The 25782-nt window shown below is 39.6% G+C and overlaps 2 protein-coding genes across 3 annotated transcripts in view; one reads left to right on the forward strand and one right to left on the reverse strand.

The window, feature by feature from the left end:
• LOC134816075 (solute carrier family 12 member 2-like) overlaps positions 1 to 23397 on the forward strand; it is an 80323-nt gene extending 56926 nt beyond the window's left edge. For both annotated transcript variants that reach the window (XM_063824803.1, XM_063824804.1), the window contains 6 exons: positions 11458 to 11622; positions 11778 to 11902; positions 12432 to 12541; positions 15178 to 15306; positions 20746 to 21855; positions 23000 to 23397. In XM_063824803.1, coding sequence (XP_063680873.1) covers positions 11458 to 11622; positions 11778 to 11902; positions 12432 to 12541; positions 15178 to 15306; positions 20746 to 20878 — 662 coding nt within the window. In that variant the 3' untranslated portion in view covers positions 20879 to 21855; positions 23000 to 23397. The remainder of the gene's footprint in view (positions 1 to 11457; positions 11623 to 11777; positions 11903 to 12431; positions 12542 to 15177; positions 15307 to 20745; positions 21856 to 22999) is intronic.
• On the reverse strand, positions 23299 to 25501 carry LOC134816078 (solute carrier family 35 member G1-like). The gene is made up of 3 exons (XM_063824808.1): positions 24972 to 25501; positions 24603 to 24766; positions 23299 to 23876 (listed from the first exon to the last, which is right to left on the reverse strand). Exons 1-3 carry the CDS (start codon positions 25493 to 25495, stop codon positions 23590 to 23592), a joined length of 975 nt encoding a protein of 324 aa, XP_063680878.1. The 5' UTR covers positions 25496 to 25501; the 3' UTR covers positions 23299 to 23589.
• Between the last annotated feature and the right edge of the window lie 281 nt (positions 25502 to 25782).

Below are 25782 nucleotides of genomic sequence, written 5' to 3' on the forward strand. Positions count from 1 at the left end.
AGTTTTTGATTTGTTCGTTAAAACCCCTTATATAATTCATATTATGTACTTCTTCTTTATAGAACTCCCATCTAGTTATACAGAAACTTTCTTCAAGCTTTCAAGTGCAGTTTTGTGATGAATTACTGTCGGTGTAGGTCCTTGATCCTCAATGGTTTGCCGCCCTGTAAGAAAATTATGGTTAACAACTTAAGAATTAACATTAATTGCATCTTATTTTACTCTTAACTAATTAATACTTGCTAACGGTTTTATGTCGGATCAAAACTGGTCAGTAACAGAGATATAAAATAACTTACTGCGGCAGCTAGGGTAACGAGACCAGAGAGGCAGGGTAACTTCCGCTCTGAGAACTTGCACAAACATTCTGAAGCTTCGGACTGTGAAGAAATAGATGAAGAAGTTGGAAGCTACGTTGAAGTAAAAAAATGATTTTGCAGTTCGCGAGGAAAATGTTTTGAACTTGTCGGGCGATTTCTCCAAGTAAGTTTCAGCGATCCAGTATGCTGTAAGCGGTAAAACTGCAAAAGTATAGATGCAAGCCACTGCTACGACTGTGGCTATGCCCTGCCAGCGGATCTGCCCTCTGCTTCGAGTGGCAACTTTCCTTACTTTCAGAAGATGGTGTACTAGGAGGATTGAAGTTATGATAACGATGATTGTTGGCAATCCTCCAAAGACACCATGGTTCAGAGGCTCTAAAATCTTCCATTTAGTCGAGGAATGTGCGTAGTAACAGGAATATATGTTATAACCCCAGTACACATCCCTCTTGTCCACTGTGACATACAGGGCTGGCACAATCAATGCTAAGACCCAGATGCCAGCACAAAGCTTGTGAGCCTTACTTTTGGGCAAGGTTCTAGCCCTCAGAGGATGTTTCAACAACCACAGCTTGCTCGATGTCAAGGCACAAATGAGGAGCGAACTTGTTGGGACTCCGTAAACTGTCAGGTTGGCAGTGAAGTAGCAGAATGATTCTCCGAACATCCATCCATTTGCAAGCAAGGACACAATTCTTGGAAATATAGTAAATACCGAAATAAGCAGATCACAGATCGCAATATGCTGGATGAATGCAACTATCCAGCTGTGGATTCTAAAAGCATTGTATCTTATAGATGATACAAGTATGATAGTGTCCCCCAAAACAGAACAACTGAGAATGAAAATGAGCCACGTGGCCCAGGTATATCTTTCTGCATCATTTTTGATACCGAACATGGTGAAGTTGGAGTAGTCGCTGGAAATCATCACAAGCTAAGGTGTACACAATACTCTGAAAAGTAAAAGATGTAGAAAATGTAGAAACAAAGCCGGTTCGGCTTCAAATCATAAAGATAACTTAATTTCACATTAATGTTGCAGTGTGCAAACGAACACAATCTGTTTAGTTCAGTGTAATTTCAGTGCAAAACTTTACAAGCTTGCTCCTTTCAGTACAACCACAATCTAAAGTTATCAAAATACGTCAGCTCCCGTGTTCAGATGCATGCTTCAACCAAACTACCAAATTCTCGACGATTTCGAAATCTGGACTAATTTCGCAACTTCACTAACAGAATATTTTAGATAACAACTCGTAACTAAAAAACCTTTGATCTATAACCTTCGGAGCATTCCTTGTACGTTTGATATTTGTATGTTGACGCAAAGTTGCAAAGCTGCATTTTAGCACCCATTAAACTCCCTAAAACGCGCAATGTGTCCACAAAGGCCGCTACGATTACGAAACAAAATACGTCACGTTCGCGGGCGTTCCAGGTTCCGTAGCTGTACCAGGTACAACTAAATGACCATGATTGTAATTGTAATTGTAAACACAGCTATTCAGAGAGGTACACGTACTGTAGCTCGACTTGGGTCATTTCTGGCGACTTTTAGTTGTCGAACTTCCGTGCGTGTCGAACTACATTACGTGAATCGTTCACAGACAATCAATTGGAATAGCCTTCGAATATCTTCGAACTTGTAATTTATACGTACTTAAGCTCTAAAGTTAACTTGTGTGTGCACTTAAATCACGCAAATGTAAGTGCAACGCTAAGATTGGTTCAAACCGAGGGGTAAAGTATTATTATCAGGGAACTAGCTCGTTCAAAGTGAATTGTATTCTTATTTTTGTACCTTAATCAATTATTGATTGTGGAACAAAAAGCCAAATATTCATTTGATTTGGCAAGAACAGGGTCGCCAAGATCTGATGTCAGGGTCGCAGGGTCAGGTTATTAGGTTATATGCTAGGTCCTTTGGTTCGGATCAAAGGGTTCAATAACAGGTACGTGGATTAGGTGTGACCCTGAGATCCGATCCAAAAGACCTGGCATCTTACTCAACTATCCGATAACGGGGTTTTGATGGTAAGAACATCTGAGAATGAGCAGACCGTAAGTCAAAGTGAGTAACGGGTAGTGCAACCCATCATACTGTGCCTTTTAAATACACGATATCCAGGGCCAGGGGAGTAAGAAAGATTTGAATTTTAATGTTTTATTAATTAACCAGGCCGAATTGAGATGAACAATTTGAGGCGTCAAGGATATTTTAAGCGGTAGTTTTTTGACACAAATTGTTACTGGGGGAAAGTGCACATCGTAAATTAAAAGTTTAAATGTTCAAAAAATGTATTATATATATAATATATATGACAATATACCAAATATTTTTTCCCGATCCATGACTCAAAGTGCCGAAGGCAAAAAAGAGTCAATGACAAGGGTTAGCGAACGAGGTTTTTTTTGTATATGGTAGCTTGCGATCGTGCGAGCGTGCGTGCGTGCGAGCGTACGTGCCCTCGATCCCAGTTATCGCCTACGTTTCTGCCTGCGCAAAGTTATTTGCGCGATAATCTGAATTAAACAATTGTTGGTGCGCGGTGCTGAACTGTTCAAGTACATCGTTAATTTCACCATGCCCGCTAGGGACTAATTGATAGCATATTATTATTATTTTGAGTTAGTATTACTATTTTGCTCAGATCCGTGTCAGGTTGCATAAACAATAAACATATGGTTACATAGATATATACACGATTTTTAAATTCAATATGGAATTATATTAACTGGGCGGCGCTCGGCCTGTAACTCCGCCATATCTGCATGCTCATAAACAGTAAAGACTGGGGTCCCCAGGTGGTATGGAATATGATAAAATACGCCATCACGGATCGGCAAATTGAGCGGCCATCCACAAAAGAAAAGCGGCCGCATTTCTTGTCTAACGACAATTCAAGTATATTGTTTTTGTTCTTTAGTAAGGGAATAACGGTATATTGTCAGACATACCATTTTTGGCACATTTTTTCCCGATCCATGTCTCAAAGTGCCGAAAGGCACAAAAGAGTCAAGGACAAGGGTTAGCGAACAAGTTTTTTTTGTATATGGTAGCTTTGCGAGAATGCCTGCGAGCGTACGTAACCCATACCCGTGCGCACTGTTATCGCCCACGTGACTACCTGCGCAAAGTTATTTTGCGCGATAATCTGAATTAAACGATTGTTGGCGTGCGGTGCTGAACTGACCAAGTACATTGATAATTTCACCATGTACGTATCCCATTAGGCACTAATTGATAGCATATTATTATTATTTTGAGTTAGTATTACTATTTTGCACAGATCCGTGTCAGGTTGTATTAACATACCTATGGTTACATAGAAATATACACGATTTTCAAATTCAATATGGAATTATATTAACTGGGCGGCGCTCGGCCTGTCACTCCGCCATATCTGCATGCTTATTAACAGTAAAGACTGGGGTCCCCAGGTTGTATAGAGTATGATAAAATACGCCATCACGGATCGGGAAATTGAGCGGCCATCCACAAAAGAAAAGCGGCCGCATTTCTTGTTAGTTTTCAAATTTATTGGTATATACCGTCTTTAAGAAGTGATGTTCACTTACAAGTGGTATGTATATATAGCGTTTGATGGGCAATTAATCACTTATAATTAATCACTTTTAATCCATTTTTTCGCTATGAAGCTTGAGTAGTAACTGTCTATACCTATACAAACTATTCGAAATAAAATTACAGATTCACCATTGCATTATAAGGAAAACGTGTAAGAAATTAAATCCATTTATCTCAAAACTACAAAAAACAGATAGTTTAGAATGTGGTCCCTCAATTGTGCTGCAGATACCTTAGCTGCATGTACTATAAGTAACCTATAACCATATTCGATAATCTAATTACATCTGATAAGACTTTACCGGCAAAACATAAGATTTAACGGGTTTTTGATGTTCTCAACAGTCAGGTAAAGCTTAGCCCGAACAATTGGATCTACTCACGTTCGAAAAAGGTTATATCGTGCAGTTAGACTAGATGAACTATGCCAACCCTATAAATGCACTTTGAAGTTTGGTCTACTGAGAAACCTATTTTGGTAGATCCATTGACACTCAACAACTATGATGACATAGTATCTTTCTGTCCTGCATTATCAAAGTTTTTGTCGGAGTCAGCTAAGCTGCAGATAGTCTAACTACACTTCAGATGAATTAGCTGCCAATGGTCTGTCTATATTGCAAATTTTGATAGTCCAACTGTTACAGGTTACGGGGTCCTATAAATATAAACGTAAATGGTCCTTTTTAAAAAGCTAGACGTCAATCTAGCGTTCACCACCCCTGCAGATTTCGTCGATTTCAGGTGCCGACGGGACCATAAAAATTAAAAGCAAACATAAATTTTTTCCCCTAAAATCGAGCGCTTTCTGCGCAAAAAAGTGACCTCCACAGAAAAAATTAAACATGGCTTCAAATTCAAATTTGAACCAGAGATTTTTCACTTCCTCTCGATAAACTCAATTTTCAACCCAAAATAAAGTCTCAAAGGGGGAAATTACTCAGGTCAGGATTGTAGGATTTTTCCGGGGGGCTGCGCCCCCCTAGCCCCCGCCATTGGGGTCCGCCCCTGGAACTGCTGGGGGCTGCGCCCCCAGACCCCTGCCACAGCTTGCAGCTTCGCTCGCCGACAGCCCCCCCCCAAAGAAAAATCCTGGCTACGTGCCTGAGCAAAATATAGGTTTAGGGCTTTTCAGATTTGGCCAGATTTGGCTCCTCAACAGATACCGACGTACATAACGGTCAATATGTAGTTTAGGTTTACCTGGCCCGTACGTTACGAATGTGCCCGAGGAGAAAAAAAAGCAAACTTAAGAAGATTTCTCGGGAACATAAAAGTTCACCTCAAAACGAAATCTGCACCTATGGCGTTCACATTGCGTAACTGCTCAATTAGCTAGGAGATATCTTTGTAAGTGTCCAGAGTTTATTTTTTTGTGAACAAACACATGTAGGACGGTGTCGCCCTCGTGTCCACTTTTTTGGGAAAGTAGCCCTTGTGTCCGGCTGCCACGGTACTATGAGCTAAAAGGAAATATCGATCACAACATGCAGCCAATAACTGGAAACGAAAATATAATACTAATGGAACTTGGGAACAACAGTGACGATGTAACCTTCAGATCCATCTTATCACGGACAGATATGGGTGTGCTCGGTTCTACTACCCATTAGCTTGTTTCACCTGCATTATCTCGGTCACGTGACAGTTAAGTGAGCCTGCATGAGGCCGTTCGTGGACGACAAGTCTGATCCTAAGTCTGTGTTTTCACAATTAGTTTTTCTAGTTTCGTAGAGAGAACAAATTTGTGCATCTAAGTTTAGTGCGCAATTAACTTTTAAAAACCTGTTTTTGTGGGCATTAAAGTGTGCACGACGTAAGAATTGAACTAGGGTTTAACTATAATATAGAAAGTTTTGGCTTCGTGCTCATATAAGAATTAAACTAGGGTTGAAATAGAATATAGAAAGTTTTGGCTTCGTGCTCTGATAAGAATTGAACTAGGGTTAAACTAGAATATAGAAAAATTTGGCTTCGTGCTTAGATAAGAATTGAACTAGGGTTAAACTAGAATATAGAAAGTTTTGGCTTCGTGCTCTGATAAGAATTGAACTAGGGTTAAACTAGAGTATAGAAAGTTTTGGCTTCGTGCTTAGATAAGAATTAAACTAGGGTTAAACTAGAATATAGAAAGTTTTGGCTTCGTGCTCTGATAAGAATTGAACTAAGGTTTAACTAGAATATAGAAAGTTTTGGCTTCGTGCTCAGATAAGAATTGAACTAGGGTTGAACTAGAATATAGAAAGTTTTGGCTTCGTGCTCAGATAAGAATTGAACTAGGGTTAAACTAGAATATAGAAAGTTTTGGCTTCGTGCTCAGATAAGAATTGAACTAGGGTTTAACTAGAATATAGAAAGTTTTGGCTTCGTGCTCAGATAAGAATTAAACTAGGGTTGAACTAGAATATAGAAAGCTTCGTGCTCAGATAAGAATTGAACTAGGGTTGAACTAGAATATAGAAAGTTTTGGCTTCGTGCTCAGATAAGAATTAAACTAGGGTTGAACTAGAATATAGAAAGTTTTGGCTTCGTGCTCTGATAAGAATTGAACTAGGGTTGAACTAGAATATAGAAAAATAGAAAGTTTTGGCTTCGTGCTCTGATAAGAATTGAACTAGGGTTGAACTAGAATATAGAAAGTTTTGGCTTCGTGCTCAGATAAAATTGAACTAGGGTTAAACTAGAATATAGAAAGTTTTGGCTGCGTGCTCAGAAAAGAATTAAACTAGGGTTTAACTAGAATATAGAAAGTTTTGGCTGCGTGCTCAGAAAAGAATTAAACTAGGGATTAACTAGAATATAGAAAGTTTTGGCTTCGTGCTCAGGTGAGGGGGCACTAAGGGGACTAAGGGGCACTGGATGTGATTTGATTTTACTTTCATAAATAGTACTATATAATAATATATAGTTATATATACAATACAGGTAACCCTAGGCCCCTTCAAAATCCCATTACAGCGTTTGAAGTTGAGCTTGCGGCCAAGAAACTCAAGAACGGTAAAGCTGTTGGACCAGATGGGATCCCAAACGAGTTCCTCAAACACTCTCCTGAAATCTTTTATTCCACATTTGCACAACTTACTAATCGATCTTTTGAGCTCCATGAACATGTACCTTCTTTCACAGAGGGATACCTTACTCCGCTCCAAAAACCTGGAAAGCCACTAGGCCCCCCTAAGAGTTTGCGCCCACTTTGCCTACTTAACGGTACTAGAAAGATATTGTCCATGATAGTCTTAAAGCGCATCCCAAGGCAAGTATCTCAGTACACTGGTCCTTGGCAGAATGCCTATAAACCTGGCCATAGTTGTGCAAATATCGTTTGGACCCAGCGAATACTAGTATCAGTTGTCAAGGAAAAACGCTGGTCTCTTCATAAGATGGGCATTGACATGTCCTCTGCTTTTGATACCATAAAGAGGTCGGTATTACTTGACATTTTAGCTGATGCTGGTTGTAGTGAGGATGACATTCGACTGGTAAGGTATTTGCTCGCAAATACTAAACTGAAATCAAAGTGAACTCAACAATATCGGGAGAGTTTATTGTCACGATTGGAGCTTTTCAAGGCGACAGTTTGTCTTGAAACTTGATCACTCTATATCTGGCAGCAGCACTTTACCACCTGCGTGCTGTTATGTCCTATCTAAGACCTAACCCTCCCATAGCTGAGAATCTGTTACCCCTCGAGTGGGAGTACGCAGATGATGTTGATTTTACTGATGAGGATAAAAGCAATTTGGAGTCTTTGTTGCCAATATGTAAAGAGATATTGGAAGAGTGGAATCTTTTTGTCAATGAGTCAAAAACCGAGTTCACCCATTTCTATCTGGCCGGCAAGAACGAGGTTGATAACAAAGGAGAAACACTCAGAGGTAGAGAACCTTGGAGGTCATCTATCTCTTTAGGCTCTAAGTTGTGTAGCATCGAAGATGTCAAGAGACGATGTATACTTGCTAACATTGCTTTTCAGAACTACAAAAAAGTCTGGGAACAAGGTAGACGTATACCCTTGAAGATTCGACTCAAGATATATGAAGCACAAGTTGTTTCAATACTGATGTATAATTGCAACAGTTGGGCAACATCTAAACAACTCCTTCAAAAACTTGATGTCTGCCACAGGAATCATCTCCGTACGATCATCGGCATGACCTACCCTAATGTCATACGAAATGTGACTCTATACAAACGCTGCGAAGTTGTACCACTAAGTGAGCGTGTTGCTCGTGCACGGTGGAGAATGCTCGGTCACATCCTCCGCAGTGATAATAACTCACCTGCCCAGCTTGCCTTACATTTTGCTGTAGAGAGTCAGAGTTTGATGAGAGGTAGAGTCGGACGACACCAGTCAAACTTGTTAAAAACTATTTTGAACGATTTAAGTGATAGAAACTTTAGACTTGTAAATACAGACGATTTATACCATTTAAGATTTTTAGCGACAGATAGAAAAGCATGGAGAGAGTTAAGCATGATTTAGTTTATTCTGTGTTATTTTTCTCTTGGTGACTTATCAGGTCATCAAGATGTTCTTTATGTTCTATTTTTGATTTGAATAAAGTTATATAATAAATAATACAATACAGCAATAATATAAAAGAAAGACGCGAAATCATGAAGCATAACGTGCGGTTAAAACTGTCCTTAAAAGACTAAATTGCATAAATACCATTCATGGTTATTGGTTAAATGGTGCAAGTTCTGGAGATATACTATAACTGGTAATAATTCTACCCCAGACCAGGGACAAAAGGATTTCGCGATTATTTTGGCCCAATTTCGCGATACCGCGATTTTTAACAGACTATACATTAAACTATACATAAAATTTGTCGCAAAAAATGGGAAAAATCGCGATTTCGTACATGCCGCGATTTCCTTTTGTCCCTGCCCCAGACTCATCATAACCAACACCATCTAGAAATGAAAACGTGGTAACTAGGGACATAACTTTACAAGTGGGAATTAAAGGAACACTTGAAGAATGGCCATCGCTTCACCTTTTCTCTGTTTTAGTTGAATAACTGGCTACAGTCCTAATCTTACAGATTAACCACCATTATATTTGGCTGGTTGAAAATATCAACTTAACTCCGTTTTAACTCAATAATTCGGTAAAATTGAAAGATTCAGTAATGTAATGCAATTAGTAACAATCAATAACATCATCAGAAACGCCATTAAATTCAAATGATTTAATAAAAAATGTAATTTATTTAACAATACGAATGATAATAAAACAAATAGTTATCGTGTCGAAAATTGAACAAAGTTAACAATTAACTCCACATTTCCCATATGGTCTACGACTTCTACACAACATAATGCCTCATGATGTCGTTTATTTTTAGTTCTCTTCGCTGTATTGTATATATATTATTTGTAAAAGTTTCAAATCGAATCAAACCATAAACTACAAAAGTCATGATTCGTGTAGTAATAGCACTATCTAAGATTTACACCGTCGGGCCCCAGGACATCGCGCAAAGCTCAATCATGTAAAGATTGAATGGGGGCTCTGAATAACTTAATTTTACGAAGGATATATATAGGTGGTTCATAGTTTACCATCGTCTGATCGAATATGTCACAACCACATTCAGCCATTGTCGCGACGTATCGAGTAATTCCGTTTTTTTTACGTGACACGTGAAACCGCATGCTCAATGCTCATAAGACAAAGGGGATTCTCGAAGCGCGAGGATTATCATCAAAATCTCAATAAACGGAATACATTAAAATTGTGGTGCTCTTTGCTCTTTTTTTATAAATGACGATTAAATTTGTCCAATGAAATGGCTTCTTTTGAATATCTAAAGGTTGGTATGACGTTCAGAGGTATTTAGTGTCTTTGATCATGAGCGGCACCGGACCCGCAATCTTTCTCTTGTTCGTAGCCTATTTACATTTTAGAATTGCTCCATAATCTGACGACCTTGTACTAGACCACTTAGTGATCATTAAAAAACCTCCAAATTAAATTATAAAAACTCCAAAAGAGAGCATTTAGTGTTCTAAACATCCATGACACTTTGGCAGGTCACATGATGCAGAACAGATCCCATCTATAAATAATGAAATGAAATGAAATGAAATGAAATGAAATGAAATGAAATGAAATGAAATGAAATGAAATGAAATGAAATGAAATGAAATGAAATGAAATGAAATGAAATGAAATGAAATGAAATGAAATGAAATGAAATGAAATGAAGTGCTTGTATACCGCCCATATGGTTAGCAACTGACACAAGTGTCAGGTACTAACCATGTCAGAGCGGTTCTAAAGGGTGAGGTGAAATGAAATTAGAAACTAGAAAGCCCGTTTTCACAGGCAATGAGGCAATGTGCTAGGATGTGGGACACACTCGAACCCCGCTTTCAGGCTTGTCCGCCGTGGCTAAATGGATCGGCGGCGGCGTTTCACTAAAATTACACCGGCGGCGACGGCGTACGCCGGCGTGAGCCGTGAAATCAAGGCCAACTAAATTGAGGTCTATGAAATATGAATATGATCATGTACTTAATTTGGGTAATTTAGACTTAACTTCAACAAATGATGTTGGTATATTGTTATGGTATTATCTGCTATCAAATAAAAGTTGAGAAAAATTGATACAATTATTTTATTTAAGGTAAAATACATAAACAATAAATTATTGCTGAAATCAATGGATCTCTCAATCTTTTTTGTTGGAAACAAAATCATAGTTTTTAGAACAAAACAGTGTATATTTGAAATTCTTAACATTCATCCTAGATCGCTGACTAGAAAGAATTAAACCTGCAGCCGACCAGGTTCTTTCAATTTCCGCACTACTGGCAGGTATACAATGCACTATTCTTACTATGTTTGAGAGTATTGGGAAAGTTTTTTGCCTATCGGCCCAAAATCTTAAAAGTTCGAATCGTAAAATTTCTTCTTCAGTCAAACTTATGAGTAGGTATCTGCTCAGTTCTTCTGATAATCAATATTGTTAAGTTAGCTAAAGGTGTGTATCATGTGTGTGTTGCCCGTAGCCGCTAATCGCTATCAGTAACACTGATATCTTCAAATGAAGACAGAATTATTTTGAAGTCAGAAAATGCACGCCGTACGCCGATGTACGCCGGGGTGTATCGGCGCGTTCGGCGTGGCAAAATCACCCGGCGGCGGCGGCGTTCGGCGGCGGCGGACAAGCCTGCCCGCTTTTATCCCAAAGTTAGCTAAGGGGCGTTCGTCACAAAAACATCTTTGAATTTCTATAATTTTATTAAATAAAAGCTGCTAAAAGGTGTAATATTTTCACTGAAAGGCTTTTAGTGGAAACATTTTTTCCACAACGCGAATCTATTAATGCTTTAAATACAAAGTTATATGATTACTATGTCATTATTTGTTTTTTTCTATCAAGTGACCATTCGTCAGAATAGTTTGACCGTCACATTGTCTCAAGCTGTGACTTTTCAATTATTGAAAGAGTCGCCACAACATTTTTACGAATTATTTGTTGTTGGCATAACTCCTAATGGATATTTATTAATTGCAAGTCCCCTCAGGTGCTGCCACAAAAGACAGCAAGCCATCTTCTGTAAACGAGAGTCTAGATAAGAAGTCTCAAAAATCAGGAAATGAGGACTTGGAGATGGCTGTGGTCGACCCTGAAAGTCCTTCCTCTGACACTTCCTTCGACAATCACCGCTTTACTGATCTCAAGCCAAAAGGTTTGGATAATGGGCAAATCCCGGGTATATACATCACTTAATGTTTCTGTCATATCCTAAAGAAATTAAATAAAACAAAATTTTAAACAGATATTTACAAGTTATAGAGTGCTAAATATGGCCTCTAGACGGACCACTCATTCCCACTATTCCAGGTACGATTGATGTGTACTGGTTGTCAGATGACGGTGGACTCAGTATTCTCATACCTTATCTCTTATCTCAGAGCAAATACTGGTCCCAAACTTCTCTTCGAGTCTTCGCTTACGGAAAAGCTGGGGTAGGTTACTATCTTTGGGGAATCATTATACAATTTTGGGTTGCCACCAGACTTTTCTATTTGAAAATACAGGCTAAATGCAGTTGATCTGCCTAACGCAACGTGTTGTTAAGTTATTATCAGTAGACTAGAAATACCTTGATGAACAATCAGAACCAAACAAACTATGAAATGCACAGTCTAGAATACTCTTCATAGGGTGGGCCGGGGTGGTAATTGTATTATAACCAGGTGTAAATAACCAACACACCTGTTACCCCTGGTCCCTGAACCTGTTCATCTGTCATGTAATTACTAATTCCACACTAACCAGTGACATCAATGAGTCCATTGATTGGTAATACCTTGATGAATAAGCTGAATTATGCATACTACGAAATGCAGTCTACAATAATCTTTATAAGAGTGATAATCAGATAAACACAGAGTCTAGAATGTGCATTTCATAGTTTATTTAGTTCTGATTGTCCATAAAGGTATTTCTATTCTACAATAGTAGAATCTGAGTTAATAAAATTACCCAAATCAGGAAATGGGACACGAAAAAGTAAGAATGGCGACTCTTCTTCACAAGTTCAGAATTGAGTTTGCCAGTGTGGAAATAGTTGTTGGTCTTGATGATGAACCGTCTCAAGAAAGGTTTATGTTGTACAATTTTAAATGGTTGTTCTATATAAAATGATTAAAGTCAATTTTACAAATAACTGTATCATACAATGATTTCATAATTTGTAAATATATTTTTGAAATTCTATTCCTTTGCAAAAGTAATCTCCAAGTAACGTCCCTGCGTAGATTGCTTCATAATATCATCAAGAGTTCCTGTATAAACCTACCTTAAACTACTCCATTGCCATTTAAATTCCACTTTATTCCTCTTTCACCCTCTGTAGATCTCTAATACTGGTAGTGATAAGGTCTGTCATTAGGATGGGGGTAGTATTGGGGTGGCGGCGGAGGAGGAGGAGGAGGGGGTCCTGGAGGAAGACACAAAGGAGGGGGTTCGTTAGCTCGGGGATCCGACGGCAGATTATCGAACACTCTAGAACCCTTAGCCTCCATAGACACCAGGCAAACGAAGAAGATCTGCAGGATTCCCACTGCGAGGAAGGTCCAGAAAACCACATCAAGCAGAGAAATGTCTCCCATCTGCGAGCACAGAGCGATAGCACTGAGAGCTCCAACCTTACCCCAGGCATCAGCGTATCCCACCCCACTTGCTCTCATAAAAGTGGGACTCTGAATCAGGACACTGCTCCACAGCGAGTATTGGGTGGCTGTTAGGAACACCATACCACAAACCAACTCAATGATAGTGAAGATGTAGCTCCAGCAGATATCCAGGAACGCCAAGATGATACAAGAGAGGATTGAGTAGGTAATGAGGGTAACACGACTACCAAAGTACTGCTGGGTGAAATAACCTACCACCAGACCCACCACAATGCAGGCTGCTATAGCCAGCAAGTAGAGGAAACTATAGGTGCTGATCTCCTCGCACTTCTGACCGGTAAAGAAATCAGTTATCACCTTGAAGATCTGGTTATCGTGGGTGTTCTCCCTGAAACCCATCCCACAGTAGTCCCAGTAAAACATGTAAGGGAGTATCACAATGATACCGTACTCGATATAGTAGTTGCAGAAGAGGAGGGTAGCGAAGAGACTGACCGCACAACAGAGGTATTTGAAGACTAGACATATGTTACCTCGCATGTGCACGTAGTAGATATCAATGGGGGTCGTCACGTTAGGGTTCTCCGGTTGGTACCCGTACTCTCTTAGAGCCAGATCAGCTTCCTTGAGAGTGCTGCCAACTCCAAGCCAGCGGGGTCCTTCTTGAGTCAAGTGAGAGAAGACAACAGCTAGCACTATTGGAAATACAGACAAGCCACAGATGAACTCGTATGCATAGCTCTCTGATACACTTGAGAAGATAGCTGCCAGTGTGAAATCATATGCTGCTCCACTAGCGAATAGAGCCATGAATGCCAGCATACCTTCCTCCCTGTGATTGTAAGCGGAAACCTCGACCCAGAAAATGAGAGGAATGTTCATGACACCCGGCAAGAAGAAGCCCATAAGGAGTCGAGCTGTAAAGAGGACCCACCAAGCGGAGGCAAATATCTGGACGATTCCAGTGATGAGGACGAGGTAGAGGCAACCAATCAGCGACCATTTCCTTCCCCACTTGTCCGCTGTCCAGCCAATAAAACAAGCCCCAAACGGATAGAGAATGAAGATTGAGCAAAGCAGCCAGGATCTCTCAGATGAACTCAAGTCAAACTTGCAGTTAGCGTATGCCTGGATAACACAAGTTAGGAACACTTGACTACCAGCTCCAATCTGGGCCAGAGACCCCGCAGCTAGGAGTAGACTGTGGTATTTGGAGTACACAGCCGTGTCCAGTGCGTAGTTGATATCCACAAGACCTGGTGGAGGCATCCCCGACTGAGCGGGCTGCCCCATTCTGGTCCTGGTGGGGAGCGGCCTGTCGTCTATTGGAGGTGCTGGCTCATTAGCAAGGAAACCACCCATTTGATACCTATTATCCTGCCGGGGTTGCTGGTATTCACTGTATTGGGGTAATCTCGGTTGTGGGGCAGGCTGAGAGTCTGCTGGGGGGATGGCTTGTTCTGGGGCAGCTTGTTCTGGGGCAGCTTGTTCTGTCGCTGAAGCTTCATTTATGGGCGCCGCTCTGTCGGCTGATTCAGTGGGATTCTCATTTGTATTTGCAGTGTTATAGCTTGATTGAGGAGTTATCTCGTTTCCCACAATCGGCTGTCTCTCCTCATTATCCATATCTGCTAGATTCTACTTCAACTTGCTCGTTCTCTTAAACTACATCTGCTTAGTTAATAACTAGTTGTTAATCTCGCAATCAATTCAAATTACACCAAACAAAACAGTGCCAAAAAAGGTAGATATACATTTTAAAATTCTCATAAAAATCGAAGCACGTTTCGCAAAATATACTCCAGTGTAGTTTTGTGTAAGCTCTCAGTAAACCACGCAGTGTTTGCAGTCTCATCAGTTAGAATGTGTCAGCTAACCCATTATAAACATTGTAAATTCAACGTGGAACTTCTCGACAAGAATTGCGCCCATTTTATTTGGTGGCGGACGCTATATTTCCATTCACTGCAAGCTCCTATCAGTTCACTTCACAATATATCATGCTTGTGACCGGATATCCGGCTGAAAGTCCTGTGATCTTCTCTCTAGATAACACTATATACGAGTCTGAACATTGTTTTAACTAAAACTTTCTCTTTCAGTATTGACGACTACATGAAGTACAAGCCTGCAGAAGAAGCAGAACAAATTGATGCTAAGACGAAACAGTATATTAGGATGGGAGAGTTGCTGAGGGACAAAACCACCGAAGACACTCAGCTTATAGTGCTGTAAGTTCTAAATTCTTTTTAGAGCGAGATTCTCATAGTCATCTACAGGTGACATGTTTATGTTTACTGTCCCTTCAGGTAGATCCAGTGGTACTAATTGTGTATTCTATTTTTTTCTTTCTTCTACCATTGCCTGATCACCCGTAAGTGTTGAGGACCTCGTGAACTGTTCTCCTTCGAGTTCTTTAAGCGGAGGTTCGATCTCAACATCGGAACATTCTGTGTTAAGCATGACAGGTAAAAAATCCCGAACTGCATTATGTCGGATGATAATGTAACCACCAAGATGACAATAAAGAGCAAGGTTCAAACACTGTGATGGTTAACGATCCAAGCCGTTCGTTTTATGAGATTCTGGGGGGTCTAGTGGTAGCCGATGGTGGTAAATTAATTTATATCATATTATGAGCATATTACATGGGATTGTGGTTAAACTGGAATATAAACTGATGTGGTAACTGCAAAGAGTTGGAGTGGAGATGTTCTTCTTACTTTGGCTGCTCGGTTTACTGGTTAAACTGCTCTAGAAGACTTAGTATTTTATCAGATTCGTTTCACCGTGGACACAAGCAGACAAAACCCATTCTAAAAGAACAAAAAAAAATTAGGCAGTACAGTCAGCATGATAAAAGTAGCAAATAACGTAAGCAAATCAACAACAAAAATAACAATCCCAAACAATTTAAAAGTAAATATCCTTAACTTTCAGCTGTCACTCGCATTGATAGAGCTTTAAAGTTAGTTACTTTATAGCTAGTCAGATATATCCACAGCAGTCAACAGTCAGCACGATCTAAGTAAGAACGATCTAATCCTTTCTTCAAATCATATGCGATCCAGATTTTTCTGGATCTTTTGCTACTGTAATATAGTGTGTCACTTCACAACATATGTCTACATGATAGGCTCAACAACATTACTACTAGTACGTTCTTGCATCTCCATCTCTCCAACCCTGTTGTTAATTCTTCTTGAGTTAATCCAAGATATCATTTCACGTTTCAGTATTGCGATCTCCCCTGTCACCCAGTCATATATTGGCTTGCAATGTATCAAGGGGTTTATGAACGAATTGATCGGGACGACAATTCCAATCAAAGTGTCAGTATCCAAGAATGGAATGGACCAGTCGAAGAAGCTCCCAATGATTGCAACATTGACGGGGATCCAACATACCAGCTGGGATCCGATCACCAGGGAGATCTTCAGAGATAGAAAGAAAACCTGGTCATTAGACTCATTCTCCGCTCTGTTGGTTGGTCGTGCTTGTGCTCGAGATTTTATAAACTGACGACAGATGAGAAGGTAGCATGTCATAATGATTGTCAGATACAGGCAGCTCTCTATAATGTAGAAGATTTTGTAGCCTAGCATGACTCGTTCGTTTGTGAATAAGTCAGGGTAGCACATGGAAGATTTTCCGTAAAACCCAATGGATTTTAATTTTTATCCTGTCTGGAGCAAAGATTCCGCCGTTGGAGGTCATACTGCTCAGTTCCTCTAAAATTTTCTTGGTGGACATGGAGGAAGTTTCATCGAAAGAAATGCGCTTGTAAGCAGTCACCATCCTCGCTAAATCTAATTTCTTACCTCTTGTAATGAGAGGATTTCCAGTAAACAAATGTTCATGAATGAATATTTCAGCCCACTCAGACAACACGGTTATTGCCGCCAAAAACGGTGCAAAAGCTCTGGCAATATTGACACAGTTAACCAAGGGAAAGACCGCCATGAACCCGGACATGGTGATCTCCCTGCCGGACAGGCCATTAAGACAGGTGAAACACCGGCAGATACTCATTGCTACAGATACCTGCAGCGCACCTTGACTAGCTGCGAAGAGGATTGTCCCCGCAAATCTGCAGACCATGGAGGATCTCCAGTACACATCGAACAGACAGTACTCACCATCGTAGGCAAAGTTGGCTCCTACAATTGTCGCGAGGTAGACGGCGATTAGTAAGTCGTATCCACCGAGTACTATGCACTGAATCTTGTCAACCCTGAATGCTGCCTTCGCATTCGAGTCATATGTATTAAGATTTAAGATGTTGGTAGATTGCATATATATTGAGGACTAATATGCAAGCCATCTGAATTGCAACCACGTAAGGAAGCACTCTGCCACTTATCAGATTATCCTGGGAGGAGAGGAAGGAGGAAGCGGTACAGTTGCTGCATTCATCAGAGGAATCCGAGCAATCTGAAAATGAGTCACATGTCATGTTAATTGGGATGGGCTTGTTGTCTGACTTGCAGTAGAACGTGCCTGGACAGTCCTGCTCATCGATACCGTTCTCACAGTGCTGAATACCGTCACAGAATACCATCTTCCTCCGTCCGTCGCTGTGGCTCACACTTTGGATGTTACTGTAAGACTTGTTTTCGCATTTGTACGTCGGGTAGTTTGCTCCTTGTAGTTTATGATGCAAATTAATTCTTTTACAGTGAAAGCTGATTGAGGTACTATCCATTATGCATTGCTCAACCTTTTTGGGATCTAATGATATCGGTCCAATACTTATATCATCTTCATATTCATCTTGCCAAGTTTTTAAATCATCATAAAATTTTTCTGCCGCATAGCTTGCCTTTAAGCAGTCCGGCTCTATGTAGCATTCTGCTTGTGACTGATTATAACTGGGCCCCATATCCAAAAACCCGCATTCTCGCATTCTAAGAATGTAGGAAATTTTTAAAAGTAGGAAATTTTTGACAAAAAGTAGGAAATTCGAGAGCCAACTCTGAGAATTTTCGATAATATTTCAGTAGGAATTTAAGTGAAAGAGCAGACTAAAAGTTGCTGGACCGTTATTTAAATGTCCTCAGTCAGGGATCCACTGATCCAGTCTATCAAATTTCATTTCACAGACCAAAGTTTGTTGCTATTAGCTACAAAATCTGTGCATCAAGTAACCACTAACCAGATGCTAATTATTGGGGCATTTTCGCGTACACGACATAAATAGTTGTCATTATTACTTTATTAACATTTTACTATCTACTTATTTAGTCTATGAAACCGGATATGTCTACAGTGTCACCCGATATCTGTATTGGCAAGCAGTAGCATATACACATCACGTCTTCAATGTGTGTATCACACTGCACACACCCAGCCCAAATTCGTGTGGCGTGAGAAAATATCAGAAAAACAGGGCGTTTTAACTAAAAAATTTGGTCTCATACTTGCTTCCTTCTCCAAATTCCCTTAACCCTGTATTAGTTTATAGCTTGAAAGCAGAAAGTGATGGTAGTAGATGAGAAAACATTTTTGCCAAAATTATAAACTCTTGATACTTCATGCTGTCTCCTATTTCGTGCTTTAGTTAAGCCAAGTGTTCAGGGATTCTAGAATCCAGACAATTTATCCCAATAAAAATTGAAATCAGAAAATAGTATGCTAAAATCGTTCTCCATTGTCAGATTCGTTCCAGGAGGCCAAATCTAGTTTAAATTTCCAAAATTTTCGGGGGCTTCGCCCCCAAAAGTAACCTAGGATTATCTTTTAAAAAGCATTCCGGGCCCTAAAAAAGTAAAATTGAGAATCTGGAATCCGCCATGAAAAATCTTTGAACCGCGCGAATACGAGGACTTTTTATGCGAGCGAAGCGAGCGGCCACAGAAAACGAAAAAATTGAGAATGTAGGAAATTAAAAATTTTTTGGATATGGGAACTTGGCAACTTTTTGCAAGTTAGAAAATCTTGACAAGCACATTCGTCACTGTAGTCCTTACAATGTGCTCTTCCGTCGCAAACTTGCTGCAAAGAAATACAACCATCACCATCAGCGCAAAGGAAAGTCTCGGTGCCGCAGTGACACTCGTCCGTTAGACAGGATGAGTAGTTGTTGCACATCTGACTTACTGGGAGTACGCAACCTGCTCGCAGTAAACCGGACACATTGAAGTTCCCGTAGTAGCAAAGTTTGTATCCGGAAAAGGATTTCCCATCCCTTGCCTCCGTAAATTTATCAATATCCCAGAATCTGTATTCTTTGTAGTTATCCCGTACCGCGATTAAGGACGCTATTTCCCCAAAGACAAAGTCATTGCAGATTGTGTGCTCGAATTTATTTTGAGCTAGTCCGGGTGCCGTTAGCAGGAATTGGGTTGATTGTGTGATTCTATCCCAGGCCGTGAGGTTCAGTATTGAGAGGAGATGAGGTAGTTTCATTACCTCTGGTGCTTCATTACCAAGCTCAGAACAGACAAAAGTCAGCAGCCCTACCAGAACGAGTAGTCTCATATTATCGTGCCTAGAATATGATTCGTAAGAATATTACCACAAATATATAAAACCCCGATTTATCGCGCCCCGATAACCGCAAACCCCGATTTACCGCGGCCATTTCCCTTCCCCAAATGGGGCTTAATTTACAAGTTTAAGCCCCATTTGGGGAAGTTGCAGCTGTAATTTAAGTTTTCGGACAACGGAGAAACTGGATTGACCTTAACGGGATATTAATTTCTCTGATATACTGTCTCTGAGACAGCCTTACTAAAGTTGAAGTTGATTACGAAGCGACGAGATGCGACCGAAAAACAGCTAACACCGGCAATCGGCATTAGCACTTTAACAGAACGCGAATACTTATACTATAGCTTAGCCAATAAAGATTGACCGGAATGAACTCTCCCATCTGATTGGGAGATATAATAAAATGAATTTAATCATTATAGAATAATGAAGCCGCCAGATCAGACAGAAATATATGCTCTAGGGGGCGTTGATTGACGACATTGGTGGATAAAAATAGTTGTCTCTCTAGCTCTGGTATCTACTCACCAGGAACTCCTCCTTTCTAATTGAAATGAGGGCGGGTCATAATTCTCAATTTTGACAATTTTGACAATTTTCTTGGCTATCTAGCAGGCAACTTAGCCAATGCAGATTAACCGAAAGCTGCTCTCTCATCTGATTGGGTGCTCAGAAAAACAATCAGAGTGGGATAGAGACTCCAGGGCGAGTTGAGAAATCGACAGACGACAACTCACTTCCACGAGTCACGATTATTGGAATCAATGCTTGACTCACGATTATTGAAATCAGTACTTCGAAGTTCGCTCCGCAAACCTTGATTATTATTATATTGAGCTCTATTCAGATGCGTAACAAACTATTCTGTTTTAATTGGTGTGCGAATGCCGAAGGGAGACTCTACAGTTTAATCGCGACTATCACGTGTGACTTTATTAAACACGTTTTGTCGACGGCAACACCTAAAATGCACGCAGAATCTTTCAACTTCTGCAGGCCTAAAATGAAAACACGATTGTCATGTGTGCCACACTCCAAGCTTTCCACTTAAAATAATTACTGGTAAAATTACTATATTGTAGGGAAAATCGATCGTGCGTGGTGTAACCGCGGCGAAATTCTTGTTTTCAAGGTGTTTAGTTGATATCATCTCAGCGTTGACATTTCACTTTCCTCAGAACGTTGCCGGTACCACGTGACAGTACACCTCCACAAAAATACATGTCTTGGTTGGAAGTGATGTCTAACAACTTACCACCCATCCTCATGTTGCGTGGCAACCAACAAGATGCCCTGACTTTCTACTGCTAGCATAATTAGCAATAATTAGCAATAATTAGCAATAATTGTTAACATCCATTATTATTAGTTGATAGATTATAAATTATAATTGAGTTGATGAGACATTATGAGTTTTATAATTATCCTAAGATTGGCCGAGCTGGATTCTTTTTATGGCTTTATTTTATATTTGTCATTTTTTAACGAAGCATGTTTTGAATAGTCATTACTTATGCGTATCATGTTTAACTGTAATAGTTACTGTAAGATTAAAAGGATGTCAATAGCCTTTTGGAGAAGGACCTGTTCTAACACACCGTTTAAAAATGACGAATCGTGACATATCGTAAATGATGTGTCAATGTGAACAGTCACTTATTGAGCAACAAGTTATATTTAAATAGTCATTAACTTATGATGCTTGCTTGATCCGTCTGTTATATAATACGAATTATTTTGAGATAGCTTAGTATATAGATATTATGTAGTTGGTTTCAATATAGGTTGGGTTGCGTTTGATTTTAATCTTTTTTACAATTTGTTGTTCCCAGGAATAATTCATGTCGGAGATATTTAGTTATTATTTAGTTATTATTATTATATGTACTGATCGATGGAAAGAGCTTAGAGTTTGTTTACGTGTTAGGTTTCTAGCTATCAAGTTTTCGTCAAGAAAATCTTATAAATAATGTAATTATTACCTGTTATAGTCATGTTAAATATTAGAAACCCAAGAATCGAAATATTGCATTGATGAATACAAAACGATGTTATTCAAAGCAATAAATATAATGATTAGTTAAATCAGAAATAAGTTTCCAGTCGAAATATCTTAATGGGTTAGATTGTGATATTATTAAATTTAAAATATTAGCTATATTAGGCGCTAAAATCATATCGAAAAATAGATGACGGAAATTAAAACCATGAGAAAATGACGATAATATTCGCTTCACAACTGCAGTCTAAAATAATCATTTAAGAACATAATATTTAATTTCATAACAGTGAAAGCAGTATTAATGACATTCTCACTTTTCAGAACTAAGTGCCTAATACAATTAAGATATAACATCTAAACAGTTTTATTCCTGTTCCATATGATCGAGGATAGTCAGGGCTACAAAACCTGACCAAGTTTAGCTCAATCCAGTACTGCGCGTTTGAGATATGAGGTTAAATATACCAAAAATAGGGGTTTTCTGGTGTGACATCATTGTAAATTTTTTGGAGTATAACCTCAATATCTCACAAACTATCCATTTGTGGTCTTTCTGAGTTACACTATCTGTTTCCTCTGGCAATTTCGGTTAAGAGTCAATTAAGTTTGAAACAAAATCTCAGTATATGTGGAAGGACCGAGGATATCAAGTTTGTAAACGCGCGCGCGCGCGCGCGCGCGCACACACATATATTGACCTCATATCTTCCACATTTAATGATTTTTTATAGAAATTCTTTCACCATCCTGTAGCACTCATGTGCTGAGTAGGATAGCATTCAAATCATGTCTTTAAAAGCTTAAGATAGATACTGAGGGAGAAAATTCATGTTTGTAAACGCGCGCGCGCGCGCGCGCGCATGGCCCACTGCCCAGACTATATCAATGGACGGGAGGATTAAAGTACTTTCATACACACCAGCATGCTCATTGATGGCTTGAAATGAAGCTAAGACATACTCCTATCAGATCCACCATAAGTTAGATACCATAATAATCATTAAATGTGTCTAAAATGAGGAAGCTTTGACAAGTGCGAGTGGTTTTGGCAAATTTTGGTATAAAATGGGCCCTGAGATCATATTTTTCTCATTAAAATCGCATATATCACGAATATTTATGTGTGTTGGGTGTATCCTCATTGGTATCAACCATTTCAATCATCTAGAGCAGCTTTCCTGATTCTTTATCTCATGAAAATGGGCAAAAAAGCTCATAAATAGTCCAAAATCGGTCATTTTCGCCGCTTTAATAACCTCATTCCTGGCACCCAGAACACTTTAGGTACTCAAAACATGATTTTTCGGATACCTCAGACCCCTAACTAGCACATAGAGCCAGAAAGAACAGCATGTAGGGACTTCTAAATTTTCATGGTTGAGAACCCAATGTCACACTATTCGTTCATTAATCCTGCTTTCACTGATAAGTCATATTATGTAACGTTATGGTTATGGTTAGTATGGTTATGGAAACTATGGTAACTAACGTTATTGCAAACATCTGAGCTGAGTTCTCAACGTTATATTTCTCATTTTCTCATTGGTACCGTCATCCATTAAACCAATTAGTCTGAAGCGGTTTATTCAATTTAGGGAATTTCCTTAGGCATTATTATCGAATTCTAATACTATTCATTTTATGATATTATTTCCTTACCAGAGTTCATATGGAGTTTGGTAAAGTCATTTACAGTGATTGTGTTCATTAGGGATGAAGGATTTATTTTCATTGTAAATATCGTTACGTTCATAGCCAAAAGTATACAGGACATTTTGTCACAATTATCATCAATATAATAATGTTAAAACTATTTATGAAAATTTGATATCAGTCGTTTTATTTGGCAAAAGAAACGGAATTTACAAATATTATTAATGGATAAAATTAAAATTGCGATTCGATTGTCTCTAATGATTAGCTTGTCTATGGCCACATATCTACCAAACCAGCACCACAAAGTTATTCTCAACTTGAAGCGGCTAACGTTGCTTCACTTTCAAGGTTTACAGAATCACATCTAACTTTCTTGTAGTCCGTCTCTTGGAGAGGCTAACGTTGCTTCACTTTCAAGGTTTACAGAATCACGTCTAACTTTCTTGTAGTCCGTCTCTTGGAGTAGACTTACAAGTCCACTTCCTATGGTGGCTAGGATAACCAGTCCACCTCCGAACAGTGACATCGCAGAGAAACTGTGCTTGAAGATCAGGAAGTCGAAGATGTAAGCTATGACGATGTCCACATTCCTGATTAGAGCTACCATAGCTGCTTGTTCATGTTGTAAGCCCACGTTCAGTGTGAAACTTCCTGTTTGAGGAAAGGTTTTGGTATTCGATCGAATTTATAAGTATACATTGTATAGTATACAGACTTCAGGTACTTCAATTTGGTTTCATACCATCATCAATTAACCGACGAATTGGTTTCTGGAAAGTGGAAACTTCATCTTCAAAAACTGAAAATGGGACAGAAAATGCAAATGGGACAGTAATATTTTGAAATTTTCTTGGGGGCCATCTACTTAGGATGTCCGCCAAAATCGCAGATAAGACCACCCCTCCCCCGGACGTCCCGATTTCAAGCTACTTTTAAGAGTACAGATAAAATCAACTCAAATTTATTGTGAATAAAATTCAAAGAGTTGAAATAAAATTCAAAGAGTTGATATAAAATTCAAAGAGTTGAAATAAAATTCAAAGATGGGACTTTTTCGTTAATTCTGCCAAAATTTTCGGACGTCCGGATATATTCAGAAACCACCCCCCTCCCCCTGTCCAGATTTGTCCGAAAATCCAAAACCACCCCCTCCCTATTTGCCGGACGTCCTAAGTAGATGGCCCCTTGAGGATTTTGACTTCCAGTACCGCAATTTGGTTTCATACCATCATCAATTAACTGACTAATTGGTTATGGGCAAAAATTCAATCAAGTTCGGTTCAGACAATGTCATCTTTAAAAATCAAATCATCGCCAAATCCTTGGTAGCATCAGATACTAAGGTTTTGAAATCCGAGCACAAACGTCCCCACCTACCAGTCACAGCGAATCCACTGACGAGGAGAAGCCAGCCCCACTGATCCAGAGGTATGTTGTGGAGCGACTCCAGGGATAATTGAGGTCCTGCCACCAGTATACTAAGGAGAGTGTTGGAAATGCCTAAATAGAAAACCGGCACTACAAAGTGGATGTTCATCTGTCTGAAATGGGTTAATTAATTGGTATCAATGACTCTGTAAAGTTTTACAGCTGGTAAAATTATAGTAAATACTTTGGATACCTGGGCTAGTGGGCTAGGTGAGTGATAGATATCCAGAGAATTGCAGCTCGCTAAGCAGGGGGGATCAATAAGCACAATATGAATATCTTAAATACAGACGTAACTAGAGGAATTAACAAGTTTACCTGACAAGTATGAAGGTTGCAGCTTGAGCGATAGTGGCTAGAGTAACAATCGCAAAGCCCAGGCCAGACATAGGATGTAGGTCCTCACCCATAGCAGAGTGAGTAAGGATGACCACCCCCGTACTACACACCAGACCAGATATAGTAGTGGACACTGGAACAGAAACTTTAAGCAGGACTCTCTCCAGAATGGCCACAAATACTGGACACGTGGAGATAATCACCGTGGCCTCTCCCAGGGAGATGCTCTGGAAGGAGAGGTATATCCCGTATACTGCCAGAAAACCCAGCACTCCAAACCCAACAAGCATCTCCATCTTCCCTTTAGGATTGAAGGGTTGTCTCCAGCAGGCCAGATTGAGAATGAGTGAGGTAATTATCTGAAGTAGAGACCTCACTAGGATTATCAGCGAGATAGGAACGTCTCCACACAGCTTTACAAAGAGTGAGGCACAAGCAAAGCAAACACCTGATGTCCCTGTAAAGAGTAGCCCAAACGCTTTGCTCCTCAGAGAAGTCTCCATGTTTTTGCAGCTATGGTTAAAATGCAGAAGTTATTACAAAAGTTATGTGTATCTTCTACGACTGGAGTGACGGTCATAACAACATTAGTAATACTAATAGTATTACTTTAAATCTGCGGGTCAAATATCGCGATTCGCGTTCTCTATAGGTATATGGAACCAATCACGTCCACAGCCTTCCGAATGTAGATACGGATTTCGAAAATCGAAAAAACATTTTCGGCTAATAATGATCAGGGTAGCATGAATAGATGAATCGTGAACAAAATTAGTTTCTAGATAAACTT

This window comes from Bolinopsis microptera, chromosome 5 (genome assembly GCF_026151205.1).
Source record: "Bolinopsis microptera isolate Bmic1 chromosome 5, MBARI_Bmic_1.0, whole genome shotgun sequence".
NCBI lineage: Eukaryota > Metazoa > Ctenophora > Tentaculata > Lobata > Bolinopsidae > Bolinopsis > Bolinopsis microptera.

What these genes read in the sequence shown, in the direction of transcription:
- LOC134816078 (XM_063824808.1), bottom strand. Translation starts at nt 25,495, where the DNA reads ATGGAGACTTCTCTGAGGAGCAAAGCGTTTGGGCTACTCTTTACAGGG. An exon ending in GCAACCTTCATACTTGTCAG is followed by an intron (nt 24,767 to 24,971) that starts GTAAACTTGTTA and finishes AACCCATTTCAG; the next exon opens with ACAGATGAACATCCACTTTG. An exon ending in CAGTGGATTCGCTGTGACTG is followed by an intron (nt 23,877 to 24,602) that starts GTAGGTGGGGAC and finishes TTCCTCAAACAG; the next exon opens with GAAGTTTCACACTGAACGTG.